At 40.0% G+C, this 15,938-nt stretch overlaps 1 protein-coding gene across 1 annotated transcript in view; it reads left to right on the top strand.

Annotated features, from left to right (window-relative positions):
• Nucleotides 1-14,980, top strand: part of LOC138179118 (uncharacterized) — a 183,253-nt gene extending 168,273 nt beyond the window's left edge. The window contains exons 4-5 of the mRNA XM_069111569.1: nt 5,852-6,151; nt 11,983-14,980. Coding sequence (XP_068967670.1) covers nt 5,852-6,151; nt 11,983-12,333 — 651 coding nt within the window. The 3' untranslated portion in view covers nt 12,334-14,980. The remainder of the gene's footprint in view (nt 1-5,851; nt 6,152-11,982) is intronic.
• Nucleotides 14,981-15,938: the final 958 nt, after the last annotated feature.

Genomic DNA, 15,938 nt, shown 5'->3' with positions numbered 1-15,938 from the left:
CTCGAATTACAACCAACACACATAAATATGCTGTTGAGAAAGAAATTTAAATGCTGTCAATTTAAACAATTTTAGTCAGAGGAAATTGCATGTAATAATTTATAATGCCATAACGATCCCTTCTTAACTAAACGATAAATGTATTTTTATTTTAATAAAACTAATCTCAAATTTTAACGCTTCGCTTTTTCTTCTACGGAAAACCGTTCGGAAACATATTTTTCTCTTACTCATAATTAATTAACATACTCTGTAGTTCATAAATGATTAACCATTAAAGCGCTTTCGCTAGTAAATAAATAAATTTCTGCAATAATTTTAAAAAGCAAAAAGCTACATTTTTCGTTGCTATTCAATCTTTCACGATTAATCCGTTGAATTCTTTAGGATTAGATTGTCCGATTGAACTTTTCGATTCTTGACATTTTTTTCCACTATAAATAAACCTATGCCCTTTCCACTATAAAACTTTAACACCAAAAATATCGCGGACTAATTAGAAAAAAAAAGACTGATGAAACATACGTTAGAAAATCAATAATTACTGACCAAAAATTCACGCAAAAGAAATCTTTGATGTTGGAATTTTTTTTAGCACCAAGAAGGACTGAATCTCGATCACGTCGATCATTCGAAACTATTCTACGTGGAAATATGGCGCGGGTATTGTTCACCCGAGATCTTTCCGTGGAAATTACCTGTCGGTGCCGCGTGAAATCGAACATCGATAACGAGCCCGACGAATTCGACATGGTCGACGCGGAAAAGGATTAATCGTGGTTTCAGTAAAAGAGAAAACGCGAGGCTTTTTGCCTGTGCCTCCATTTTCTCTTTCTCTCTCTCTCTCTCTCTCTTTTGCCTCTGCCAGCGTTCGTTGCTTTAACGACCGACGTTCGTTACGATTCGAAGCCGATTAAATTAATAAATGAAAATCTCGCGTGGCGAATTAACGTTGGACGCTGTTAAAAAACAAAACGCACGGAATGTACGATTAAACTAGGAAAACGTGAATTAACGCTGACCATAGCGAGAAAGGAAAAAAGTGCAGCTGCAACGAGTCGAAAGGTGGTATAGATTTTGATCGAAATTTTCGTACATACATTACGCATGAATCGTAAGATTAATCGTGTTATCGTAAAGTGGCTGGTTATTATTATTATGGAGTTTTTGTTTTAAACAAAACTTGAGAACAACATGGTGCGATTTTCTGATTGCGATTGTGCGATGAACAAAAATACGTACTGCAATATCGAAGCTATTGTTTCATTTCAAGAGCAAATTTCGAGAGGTGTAAGCTGTGAAAGAATAATCAAGAAAAACATTTTCCATACAAGAGATTACAATTTTATAATTGAAATCGTAAATGGTATCTACCTATCGTAAATCTACGTCAACATGCCGATTTTATTTTACAAAGAGTTGACTCGTAGGGTCGCAATTTTCTAATTCGAGTTGCAATTTATTTAAAAATCGACAGCGTTGTTGAATTATTCTCCTTCGAAATGAAGAAAGTGTTCGAAGAAATAAAAGTCCCGGTACAAAAGCATAAAAGTTCACACGGAATTCCATAAATTTGTCAAATTTCACTCGGCAACCCGTCGAATTCCATGAATTTATCTCGTCGACGAAAATTTGACATTTTCAACCAGGATTTCCGCATCGACACATTTAATGATCGACCATAACTTGTCATTTTCCATCGCCACCGATCGTTACAATGGCGGTGTGTTCGTTTTACGATCGATCGATTCGAAATTTTCAATCCTGACGATAAATCGAAGACCGGTTCCTTGAAAATTTTATTCGCGACAAACGTGTTGGATGATCCGATGCAATGCAATGGTTCGATTCGGATTGCGTTCGTATCGTTTCTTATTCCATGGATACGAGCGTGCCGATCGTAAACCGACGCCGGAAGACGCTCTTCGATTTAATATCCTTCGTACATGTGGACGATAGCGTGGTGTGTGTTTCGAAAAAGAAGTCTCGGTAAAGTCGAGACGATCAAAGTTAACGCTGAAACTACCAGTCTGTAATATGTAATTAAATATTGTATACCTGTATCAATCACTATAATTCAAACGATATTAATTAAAACGAGTAGATCCGTGTTTCTGTCTAAATAAAAATCGATATAAAATTTGAGCAAAAGTAGCTGCTTGTTTTTTGTAATAATTACGCTTATCGTGAGAGAAGAAGATCCAAAGTCCGTCATTTTCATAGCTCTGATTTAATACCCGAAATTCGGCAACTCTTTAATTCGTGATATTTTAGCATTTTAGCAAACCTTGAGAAATTTCAGACGGATTTTTATCGATTTACTATGTACGTTTGCTCGGGCGAATTTTACATCATTCCTCGTTCCTATAATATTTGAAAAACCGAGTGTTTGTAACGAACAGCGTTGATACGTGAAACTTTCGATAACTCCTTGTTCGAAGATATTTTCTAATAAGGACTAATTCAAACTGATTTTTCTTTCCAAAAAAAACAGATAACGTTGTCACGTTCGTTTACCTTCTTTCAGAAAATTATTAAGATACGACTGACGAATTTTCAAACTTTCTTGCTCACATCTATGCTATACGATCGAATCGTATATCTACGCTACATTATCGGCCAACAATTTAGATTCACTAATTTCCTTTCCATAAAACCACGATATTCAACTGTCGAAATGGCTCACCCCCGTACCACATTAAACGCGTCCCTCTGGTTATTTCGTAACGCGTTTGCTGGCGGCTATCGCAGGTGGTTGATATATTATTAATTGGCGGGAGAATTGAATTTATGGAGCCGGTATGTGCACTGTACGACAGGCTTTCGTGCCACTAACGTTCGTGATGTGAATACTTTTAGGATTCTTATAGATTATGGATCGTTTTACGAAGGAAAATTAAAGGGTGATATTCCGTTACCTGGGAAAGTTGAGTTCTAACTCGAAACCTACCGTATTATTTTACAACTTTGTTTCACCAAATAATACATTACTATTATTCTTATTATATTATTGCTTTCATCATACAATAAACATACCCACACCGAGCTTTCCTCCGTAATAACACGAGAACGAACTTCAGTTGATCTCTGGACTTGAGCTACAACTACAGAACAGTCACAACATCTCTAAACTTGTTCCACAACGACAGAGCAGTTTACATCTCAGTCCATCTACTTTTCGTATATCTTACGCAACAGTATAAATATCTTCTGAATACATGTCGGAGAAGGATTGGAATTGTGGGCGTTCGATGATCCTTTACTTACTTTACCATCGCAGATGTAGCTAATGTTGCTTGGTACGAATGTGGACACTACAAGAGGCTATGAGTCGTAGCAGCGATAGGATGGTCGAGATGATAGTGACAACGAGTTCAGGTTCGATAACGAATCCACGGTCCACGGGATGACGATTACCAACGTAATACATGATGCGGATAACTGTCTCAATAACTCAATCAACCATGCGCCCAACGGCTAGCTAACTAACTATCTGCGTAACTAACCCCTGATCCAAATGGAACTGCCCTTATACACTCCTGTCCCTACTTCTCGGGTCAATCTTTGTTCTTAATGAGGGCCATATACCAGGGATGTAAATATGAAACCGGAATTTGCCTATAGATGACCCTAGTTGATAATATCACTAAACTGCGTCATTGATGCCAAAGGTCTTTGTTGACATCTCACAAACATTTTCGACTTAGAACAATACAAGTTTCATACAACAGCATAGTTTGTAATAGCGTTGAACATGTCAAATTTTGTGCCTGGAAACTACGATTTGCGGACAGCATTGATTTTCTGTTACCATTTGAGGAAAACTGCTGCAGAATCGCATCGAATGCTTGTCGAAGCTTACAGTGAGCATGCTCTTGGTAAATCACAGTGCTTCGAGTGGTTTAAAAAATTCAGAAGTGGCAATTTTGACGCGAGGAACGAAGAACGTGGAAGACCACCGAGAAAGACCACCGAGCTGTTAAAACCTGGCGAAACCGTTAATACCGAGCGCTACCGACAACAAATGATCGATTTGAATCGAGCTTTGCGTGAAAAACGACCAGAATATCAAAAAAGGCAACACAAAGTAATTTTGCTTCGTGATAATGCACCATCGCATACAGCAAAACCGGTCAAGGAAACGATCGAAGCGTTCAGTTGGGAAATACTTTCGCACGCGGCTTACTCACCAGACTTGGCTCCGTCCGATTACTATTTATTTGCATCGATGGGACACGCACTTTCCGACCAGCACTTCACTTCTTACGAAAATGTACGAAAATGGCTCGATGACTGGTTTGCCTCAAAAGAGCGATAGTTTTTTTGGCGTGGCATCCACCAATTGCCAGACAGGTGGGAAAAATGTATAGCTAGCGATGGGCAATACTTCGAATAAAATATTTTTAATCATTTTCATACAATAAACGTGTATTTTCTATACAAAAATTCCGGCTTCATATTTACATACCTGGTAATCATTCCATACCTTTGTCAGGTACACGTCCCTTCCGTGACCGTGGCTACGTCTAGTGACCCGCTATGTCACTTCGAGCCCGAACCCATCGTCATAAAGCCAGATTGAAACATTAGAACTATTGCTTATTTTTATTACTTAAGTGTAACTATAGTAAAAGTCTGGACTAGGGTATTGTGGTTTTCCCCAACATTCCAGCCGGGAAATCCCGATGTTCTTTCATCTCCGACATATTATAGTTGTTGGAAATATATGTATGTCGGAGATGAAAGGATACCGGAGCCTTCCCTCTGGAACTTCGGGAAAATCCGTAAAATTGTAATTAAAGTCTACAGCTGTAATTAAACAATTTGCCGTCATTCTACCCAATTGTACTTATTTGCGATTTCAAATAAGCTTGGGCTCAATAAGCTTGTGACAATAAGCTTGGGCTCAATAAGCTTGTGACAATAAGCTTGAGCTCAAGGCGACAATCAGTCGCCGAACGTAGCCGCGGTCAACGGGACGAACGCTCCGTCTAACAAAGGATAGACTGGAGTAATAATATAGCCGTCATTAAAAGAAATACCCGGGCAAAATGATTACCAGATGTCGGTGTACCTACACAGCACAAGTTCAGGTAGCCTGAGGGTCCGTCACAAACCTTAGGATTTTGTTAATTAGGATTTTCCAAACGGGCAAGCAGTCTTTGTCCCAAATTGACCAATTAACAGCAACGTCAATTTCCCTTACTTCCTGAACGAAGGCTATCCTCGACGAATCCGATGATCTCGTGTCCTTAGACACACCCCCTCATAGTTTTCCTCTGTGGCATCATCGGGACGGAAAGTCATTCTCTCTTGCGATCTCATCGAGGAAAAGAGCAACGCCTTACGATCAGTGAATATTAACAGTGTCCGACTTAGATTTTGTGAGTAAGTACATCTATCATCCCGTTGACCGCGGATTCGTTATTGAACCTAAGATCATTGTCATTAATTTCTCGAGTATCTAATTACCACGGTTACTTGGCCAATTCTGGGTGAGTCTGATTCTGGTTAAGCGAAATAACGAATACTTGTGACATAACGGTCTTGATACTCCGAAGCGAAACAACAACAGGACTTGAATCGTCCTGTTCGCGTGCCGCTACATTATATCCTGTTAGTGTAACGCAGTGTTAACGCAGTGTAACGACTCCCGTTGACGCGCTTCCTCGCGATCGCGTCTCCCCGCGACTGATCCAACAAACAATTATATTATCGTGCGAGTTTTGTTCACAAAGTGACGAAACTTTCTATAATATCGTGTGCCCCTTTATGATTGTTGAAACATTCTATATGAAAGTAAACTAAACAAAATGAAGGTAAACTAAAGAAAATCTTCGTCGATCCATAGATGCTGTCGGTGAGCCCAGGAATGGAGGTAGGCAACAGCGGTCATGGTGGCCTCGGCGATGGACTAGAGGGTGAGCCAAACTGTGGTGGTGACGTGATGGGCGGAGGCGGCGGCGGCGGCGAAGGAGCCACTGACGGGATACAGGAAGCGATGGTGGCCGCAGCGAGAGACCGGGCGATCCGATCTGGAAGTGTTCGGCAGGACCTCGCCCTCGACCTACCCCCGCGGCTGCAACTTCCAGATGGCGAGGAACGTCCTTACGGAGCACATACCGCCCTTCATCTACGCGACCCGGAGCAGGTGAGTTCCCCACTGTCTTCCAATATTTAACGGGGTTTCTCTTTATTATTCTCGCTCCTGCGGCTTCAGGTGGTTAGTTTCGACGCAGACTGGCCGAATTAAACTCTCTCTCTTCGTAGCTCGGCAAGTTTGCGGCGTTCTGTTTACGTTTGAAAGCTGTGGGAATATACATATAGCTGTTGGTGGTACAGAAACCGACGCTGTTTAGGGAAATCGTGTATCGAATTTTGATTCAGGTTGCTTTTGGACAATGGAATTTTTGAAGATTATGATTTAGTGGTTAGACCGAGTTCATGTTTCTTCGTTTATGAGGAATTAAAAGAGAAGGAATACGCGTACGATAAGTGCATCGTTAGTTATGATATTTAGTTGTGCGACAAATCTTTATTTCATACAAAGTTATGGTTGGTATAAATACGTGCAGTCTACTCACGATGATTGGTGGTGCCGCGTAGAAACTCTTACAATTTTTCAATCTTACGACAATTGTTAGCTTGGACTGAAAATCGGGGGAATCTGATAGAAGTCGCAGAAAGACATACGCGTTTGTGTATGATGCTTGATATTTCGTACGATAAAGAAAGTAGCTAATGTATAAGATGCACGTGTGGTAAAAATGAAATGAAACGTGTTTAATTTAAAATGAATAGTTTACACCGAGTATTGACATTACCTGATCGTATTGTGTTCCCTGACAAATTGTTAAATCGGGACAGAGAAATCTATAATCTACAGGGTAACTTGTAACTTGTCAATTTGCTGATATCGTCGATAAGTCGATCGTTGTAGAAAAATCCATGGAGATTTATCCTTTCATTTTATAGACATATTTTTGATACCTGACAAATGAAAGAACAAAAATATAAATGCGAGACGAAAGATGTCGAACGAATTATTGATTACACTCGAAGCTTATAGGTGATCGATGCAAACCTGTTACATGTACATAGATTAGAAGCATACGCGTGTACGAGGATAACGTGAAAATCACGAGAAGAGATCACAATTATGTTAAATATAAAAAGTGCTTGAAATTATGCACAATCAATTTGCAGCACAACATTCTGAAATTATAAGACACGAAGCTAATTAGCCAAAGTTAGCCGAGTATGATCCAGGATAACGAGCTACATCGAGCAACAGAAAACGTTGGATAATATCGCAGTATCGGAAACAGTTATGATAATCCTAAGATCGGAGGACGTGTAAAAAGCATTTTACAAACAATTTTTCATACATCTTCGCCTATTACGATGCAAATTAGACGCGTTTCCCCCATCAAATTGCAAAAATATAATGATACACATTGTCGGGACAGAAACCTGTTTACAGAAACTTGCAAACATCATTGCTATACACGGTGTCCCGGGTTTTCTTCACGAAACGATAGTCCTTGATCATATTCCTTGGATAAACGTAAGAAAAAATTTCTTACATGTACAGTGTCACATGTGTCTTGTAAGACAATTTGAAAGGAAAGATGATCGATCCTTATAAGGGTCGTTATTTTTCAAAAATAGATGACAGCTATCCAAAATATACAGAGCGTATGCAATATCTGAAAAATATTCAAAGTTCAGTACTTATTATTAATATATTATTTAAGTTTTGCATTCTTCGTTTAATTATGTTCGTAAAAATATGAATTCGCATAAACATCTGCTGTTTATTTAAATATACATTTTATTCTCACGTTTGCCGATAAAATCTATTTAACAGCAGGACCAAAAGGCACCTTACAGACACATCAAACCGAAGCATCTCGCCTGAAACCAATCAAATTGCAATCTGAGAAGACTAGCTGGAAAAGGCGCGAAATTCGAATCGTTCTTAACGAAACGATGTAACTTGGAAACGAACGAACCCTCTTTTTAACGAGGAACGTTCCGTGTCTCTTGATCACGCGTCTACGCGTCGTAAATACTAATTCTTAAACATCGTAATCAGCATAGTTAATTACCGTGTATGCACGCTTTAATAACACCGTCTACGTACGTCCACGGTGTTAAACACGGAGGCGAAAACAGAATTCGCTGGAACAGGGTGTTTCGCCAACGAATACGTAGCACGAGTCTTGTGCTCGACACCTGAGAACCGCACCAGCCATTTATATCGACCCAAGTCATTTTACTCGAGCCAATCAAGACGAGAGAGAAGGAACATGGCTAAGTGAAAAGCCGCGACTTGGACGAGGGAACGTAGATTTTATCTGGGGTACACGGACCGTGGAAAATTTATCCTTTTTTACACGCGTTATTACCCACGTGGTCGGTGCTACTCGAAAATGCGCTTATTAGCGACCGGCTAATCGAGCCGCACGTTCGACGAATGAAAACGGTGCCGGTTGGCGAAACGTCTGGATCCAGCCAGTCGACTAATCGGCTAAAATTGCTCCCCCACGGTTTAATGCCATTAATATGCCGATATTAAATGTTACCAGACGCGAAGGCGGTGGGTGATATTACGTTTGAAAGGTTTGCGCCAGCGATAACCAGAGAATCTGAACGTGTATACGCGTACGTATAAGGCTTGAGTATGAGCTTGAATCTTGGAGGAAAAAATACACAGAGGAAGATGATGGAGGTTTAATTTGTCGAGAAAATGTTTATTGCGTGTACGAAGAAACGAATTTGTGTAATGTCTGGAAGAAGATATAGAAGATTTGACGCATTGAAAACAAATAATGTTCGCTTCTTAAGGAGATTTATCGAGGCAGGATAGTGTCTGGAAGAAGATCAAGATTTCAATATATCAAGCATTTTATTATGGATTATCCTGTTCTTGTTGGTAAATTAAATTGCAGAAGGGAAACATAAAAGTTTGTGACTGATAATTTCTAGGGTGTAAATATGTATTTAATATGTAGAGCATAGAATTCCTAGTGAACGGAACAAACTTTTAGCTAGGTTTCATCTTTAGTTCAGGATCATCCAATCAGACTACAAATAATAGGATATTACGAATTTTTACGATTAGTGATATATAAAAATATACGTGATATTCGTTAATACGCAAACAGATAAATAAATACACGAATCTTACAGAAATAAAAATTTACACAATATTCATTGATGCATAAATACATAGATGTACAACAATCTATTAGATATATACATATTTATTTTATTATTTATTATTGCTTAGTCCGTGTCTTTCGGTTTTGGACGAGCTTTCGGCTTTACATCTCTTTTACCTATTTCGCTTTTTATACAGGGTGGTTGGTAACTGGTGGTACAAGCGAAAAGGGGGTGATTCTACGCGAAAAAAGAAGTCGAAAATATAGAATAAAAATTTTTCGTTTGAGGCTTTGTTTTCGAGAAAATCGACTTTGAATTTTCGCTCGGTACGCCTGCGGTACGTTATAACGGATCTCACTGTAGATCGTTGTCTCGATGGAAAAATTAAAAAAAAAAAAAATTGTTATTCTATATTTTCGACTTCTTTTTTCGCGTAGAATCATCCCCTTTCCGCTTGTACCGCCAGTTACCAACCACCCTGTATATCTACCTCCCCTCTTATCCACTCTATTATATCGCACTCCCTTAATTATTCTGTCTCTAAAACTATGGCAACTTTTGGGCTTTTGCCTCCCTGCTGTGCTTCCTTATTGTCGTTCCTCCCCGTCTTGTATTGCCCTTCTCTTCTCTATTATCACTTTTAGTTCTGTTAGTCCTTCTCCAGTCTCATTTAGTATTTTCTCTCTGTCCTTTGGTTCTTCCGTTATTTCGCATTCTTCTATTACACGTCTCAGGTCTTCTTTTTTCCTTTTACACAGTGTGCTAGATATATACATATATTCACTGATGTATCAGCACGTATAACGCATAAAAATGTACATAAAATTCTTTTATCGTCAAATTGTGCAACGTGCTCGTTAAAAAATATTTACGAGTAGATATAAAACATGATTTTGTATAAATCAGTGCGATGAACCACGGCCTCGTTAGGGTTAAGCAGCCGGGTCACCGGAAATATCGTTGCTTCGGAGGCTCGCAGACGATCGAGTGACCGCGGGTCTTGTGCCATTTTCGCTGAAGGTCGCGTCGAGACGTCTCGCGCGTGCTCGCCGCGCCACGAAGGAGGTGGCGCGACCGACGGAGATTCGAATTCTACCCTCGTCCAGGCTTCTAGAGTTCCAGATGCCGGCCGATCGAACAGAAACGCTCACCCTCTCGGCGCTGTTCGAGGGTCACGAGTTAGAATCTTAGAAATTCAACGCGTGTAAACGCGTGCACCAGGGTATTAGGTTGTGCCAGAACTTTCTTTCGCTTCATAGGGAAATAATAGATGAACAACATTTTTTGTTTTATATTATTTTATCGAATATCGTTTTGTTCTATTAAGATAAAGGCTAGAACGTTTGGCAAATTAGGTTTCACGTTTTGTATAAAGACGCATTGTTGTAATAGACAGATTTGTAAAAGAAAAGGACGCTTTTGGAACAACCTGATACGTTGCTCCATCTCCCTCGCTCTTTCTCTGTTCGTGTATCTTCGCGTCGAATTCCTTTCCTCTTGCGCAATAATTTACGATATATAAAAATATGAATACATTGACGAGTTACAAGTTGTAGATTATGGACCTGATTTTAAGATTTGTAGGATTTTATGCGAAATAGAGTAATTTATAATTAGAAAAATTGCGACGATCTTATTGTTCTCATAAAGATCGTTCAACAGAAAGAGTTTTCGAAAGTATGGCTTTTTTCAGATTGTGCAATATTTTTCATTCTGCACAACTTTCAATTCTCACGTACGTAGGTACAAGCTGCCTGCAAGTTACAAACGTACGAAAATTAAAGGTTTTTCAGTGGTTTCATAGTTACGATACGCAGCATGTACTAATTTACAAATTGTCATTGCAATAATTGCAATAATTTACCGAGCTTCTCAATTTTAATATTCCTCATTTCGTTACCAAAACATCTCTATATATTGTTATATTTATACTAAAAGAATTTATTAACATCCATAGGTCGTATCGTCTAACTTGTAAAATTCTTTTCCGTCTCTCCGAATATTTTGCACGTGAAATTTGTTTTACTCTTCTCATAGAAGCGTGCCATCATTTTACGAATCGAATGTCGACGACCGTTCGAGATATAGATATTTCACTCGATTGACTGGTGTCACGATCGCGAACGAAACGCGCAGATGAAATCGGTTTTCGATTTTTGGCGAACTGCCGCGAAATAAACGTTTCACCGCTACGCTACGTTTATATCCGAACGAAAACGTCGCCTCTGGTGACGCTGTATGTCGAAGGGTTGTTTACGATACTCTGCTCACAGTGTCACGCACCACTTTCGCGAAAACCAAATATGAATTTTTTTTTTTTTTTTTTGTTCTTTCCTTCTTGATGGATGGATGTTTGGGCGCCTACAAGCATTTACTTAATTCTTCCAAAAGGATTTCCGAAAGATCGATCGTGTTTGAGCGTTGGAATTGAAGTTTTTGTTTATCCGTACGTATATGACACGTTTGGAAGATTAGACTGCAAATTGTCAAGTTCAGTTCCATTGATTATTCCAAAGTTTCATTCTATCCGATTTTGTTAAAACGTTTCGTTGTACTTCCACTTCGTGTGCTTCCGAAATTTCCAAAAATCTACCTCGTAAGATCGGATTACGTGTACGAACTACTTGTGAAAATACGTAGAATGTACAGGATACACGAAAATATATAAAATGTGCAAAGTGCATCTATCTATTGTCATATTTAACCGATGAAACAGGCCTCTCTGCTTAAATCCTATTGTTTAAATAATTTTCTTGAAAATACAAATAAATCGAAGCGAAGACCTACGTTAAAACTGAAATGTTCGATTTTCAGGAGAGCGAGATTTACCAGAAGTGTGTGCGACCACCACCAAACCGGACGGTGTTCGACAGCGAGAGCCCTCCGCCTTACCGAAGCCAGTCCGCGTTGCTGGACGCGCCGGATCGTATAGTCCGGTGCCACAGCGCCGGCAGTTCCTTGTTGAGGGTGTTCCGGAAGTTCCCTAGTCCTGGGAGCTCGACGCCTGCCGTAGTGGTGCCGCCGCCGCCCAGACGACCTACCTTGTCCAGTTATTCCGAATCTAGTAGCAACTTGAGCAACCTGTCCAGCCTAACGATGGTTCCCTGCGAGACCGACGAGAGTCAGCAACAAGAACAACAACAACAGCAGAAACAGCGCGTCTGATCCGAGGCACGGCCAAGAAGAAGAGCGCTTGAGGTCACGCAGCAAACAAGCCCAACGACGTCGAATAGCAGCGAATTCCTCGAGGTCGACGGACGACGAAGGATCTCGTGGAAGAGGCGACGAGCCATTCCAAAAATCGTGGCGAGACAACGAGAAGAAAAGACAGAGGAACGGGTCGACGACACACGGCACAAGGGCGCTGCTGTTGCCTCTGATACTGCCAGCAAGGTCGTCGTACTTGTTCTGCCCTCCTCGAGAATTCTCCACCCGTCGAGGATCCCTCAAGACTGACTCGCAGGAGAAACGTTCGTACGGGTTCGGCCAGCTGACGAATACGTCTACCACGTTGTTACTACGGTCGTGGATCGGCTGCGCGGAGAATCTCGCCGACAGATAAAAAACGCTACCACCTGAGAGAGGAGAAGAGAAGATGAAGAGAAGAATTTCATACAACGATCCTCCTCCTGCAACATCCTACTTGTACCACCGCCGCAGCTGTAGATCCTCCTTTGGATTGCACAGCTTTGGATGGTCCTTCAGCTTGGTTTCTTTTTTTTGGAACAGCGTCCTCGCCCGGGGGCTGATGAAGATGAAGAGAGAGAAAGAAGGAGGGAGGAAGAGTGCTGCTTTCGTGGGTCTGTTCCCTTCGGTGCTTCCGGTGCTCGATACCTTGCGATACATCGGCCAGTCTCTAGCCTAGATCTCAGACAATTCCAAAGTTATTTAGAGACAAGGTTAGTTTATTAACGCAGCTAATGAGATTGGATTAGGGTGAATTGAGGGTGGGCCGTTGAGGCACCAAACGAATCGGATCGAGAACGAATCAGTCGAGGCGTGTGCGAAAGCGAGCAACGGATAAGAATGGAAATAAAGAGGGACGATAGAAAAAAGGAAGAGAGAAGAAAAATATTAAAATAGCGAGGCCTATGAAGAATTTAAGAGAGAATAGACGCAAAGGTACGATCCGTAAAGCAGCACCAGCCACGAGTAACGCAGAGAGTGACACGTTTTGTTCCTGGGGGGAAAACACGAGACACCATGAAGCAATGTAGGTGATAGGAAGCTGGCCATGGAAAATACACGATGTAGCAATTAGAAGCCGACAGAGTTTGCTGCCCGTTTGCTGCCGACCCAAGACGCGAGACCACAGACCAACGGGACGATATTTCTCATCATCGAGTTTCGTTTCGCTGCGAAAAAGACTTAGTAAATTATTTATTGGCGATAATTCGCGATGGAGCGTGTCTTTGTAGAGAGAGAGAGAGGCACACGACGAAGCGGAGAAAACGTGGAGAAGCGGACAACGCCGCGACACACGCTAGAATAAAATGAATGTATCCGCGTGTGAATGATTCGCGTCAATTGTTTGCGTTTCTGTGTATGTATGTATGTATGTATGCATGTATGTATGTACGTATGTATGTATGTATGATGTGCGTGCGTATGTGTGTATGCGCGCGCGTCCGTGCGTGAAAATACGTGGAGCACGTATCCGTGTGAAAAACGGGTCCAGAAGTGAGAAGAAATGGAGAAAGATAGAGAATCGAAGAAAGGGAGGAAGAGCGTGGTAATATCATTGAGAGGAACGCGTGACGCGAAGGGCGAAAAGGAAAGGGATTTTCTGAATGACTGATGCGGCGCGATTCTATGGAAGGCTGTGTGTAAATGAAAAATGAAGAAAAAAAGAAAGAAACGAATGAAAGGAAACCAGAGAGAGGAAAAGTAGTGCCAAGAGCGTTAATAAAAAAAAAAAAACAAAAAGATGATAACGATGATGGTAATGAAACATTGTAAATATTAGGTTAGGTAGTTCAATATCGATATAATTATTACGACTAAAAATGATATGCTCTATATACTTGATTAAAAAGTAATAAACCTTTACACCACGCATAAACACGAGTTAGACGGGCCGTACGAAATCGCCATGGGACACGCGTTACGCTTTTCGACGAGGCCTCTGTGACATTTCTTCTGGATATGAAAGAACAAAAGAAAGAAAGAAAGAAAGAAAGAAAAACGAAACGAAACGAAACATAACATTTGACAAAAAAGAAGAAAATCGCTCTCGAGCATCACGATCGATCCTTCGATTTCTGTGATCGGGAAACAAATGAATAGAGAGGGCAAAATAAAAATGATAAAGTACTATACGTCTCTTTATATCGTGGTTGGCCATCGACTTCGTCGATTATTCGATTTCTTTCTTTTTTCTCTCCGTACGGAAAGAGGGAAGAGAACGCTTGATCGAAGCTTTCGGGATATTTTTGAAAGAACAGATCGGTATTCACGTTTTAGTGATTGGTAACGAGTGGAAGATGAAAGAATTGGAATGGGATGATCGCGAGTCATGGACGAAGAGGTTGTAAAGAGATAAAAAAAATAGAAGAGAAATCGAAGGGAGCCTCGCGATGCTCGAAGAGTGTACTGCTACCGCGTCTCGCCGTGATTCGAATGGCTCGCACGATGTCTGATATAAACGCTACTTTATTATTATTCAGATAGATAAGGCTTCAGTTTTTCGAAAGAAAAGAAGAAATGAAAATAGGACGAGATCTGCCTTGACGACGAACCGAGAGTCGACGACCGGCTTCGTTTCCCCGTTTTCTTTCAACTGCCACGAAAAAAAAAAAAAAAACAAATAAAAGTTTCCATTTAGATCGCCGTGGAGATTGCCTCGAAAGAACGGTTAGGGTTTACGATAACTTGTTTAGATTTAGATATGCCTAATGGTGCGTTAGGTGTATCGTTAGACGATTAACTATTAACCTATTAACCGGGGAAAACAAGGAAAGTTCACTCGTCATTCAGATTGCAAATTTTTTGGATAAAATAATTCGTCTATTTAGATATTATCCTCCACGTGTCATTTTTATTATTCATCATCATCATTCGTATCATTTTTATTAAAAGTACGTTATAGGAGAGAGATGAAAATCTGAGTATGTTTTTATCGAACTTTTTATTTTAATATTTTAATATTTTAATATTTTAATATTTTAATATAGCATAGATAAACGTGAAGAAATTAAGCGTCTTTAAAATAGCTAATAGATTGATCAAGTTAACCCCAACTTGACCCCAATCAAGTTTTGTGAAATACCAAAGGTATATCTAATTATTTAAAAAGCAATATTGTAATGTATTCGATAGTTTGATATTACGAAAAGAAATACATTTTAAATTAATTAAATAAGAAAATTAGGAAAAACACACGTTCGGTTTTAACGTTATATCTATCGGCATTGAATAAAAAATCTGAGACTTATCGTTTCGACTGATTCGACAATTTTACCGTTGAAATCAAATAGAAAGATTAGCTCGCGAAATTGTTTGATAAATTGACGAACGAGAACCGACTAAAATCAAATAATTTTTTCAAAATTGTTACGAATAATTTCATAGTAGACTAATAAACTTCTACACATTCGAATATGAGACCTAGGCCTTTTTTTCCTATTCCAAATATTTTCCACCTACTAAATTTCAAAACTGCTCGCCTGTACAGAAAATGAAAAATGCTGACTTATCGCATTCTTCCTCTGTAACGTTCATTTGCAACGACTAAAACTAGAGATGGGACACTCGATACCCCGAAATCCTTC

The sequence above is a fragment of the Bombus flavifrons genome, chromosome 4, assembly GCF_040668555.2.
Source record: "Bombus flavifrons isolate JBK064 chromosome 4, iyBomFlav1_principal, whole genome shotgun sequence".
NCBI lineage: Eukaryota > Metazoa > Arthropoda > Insecta > Hymenoptera > Apidae > Bombus > Bombus flavifrons.
Note: the sequence above shows the minus strand (reverse complement) of the source record. Positions and strands in the feature narration are given on the sequence as shown.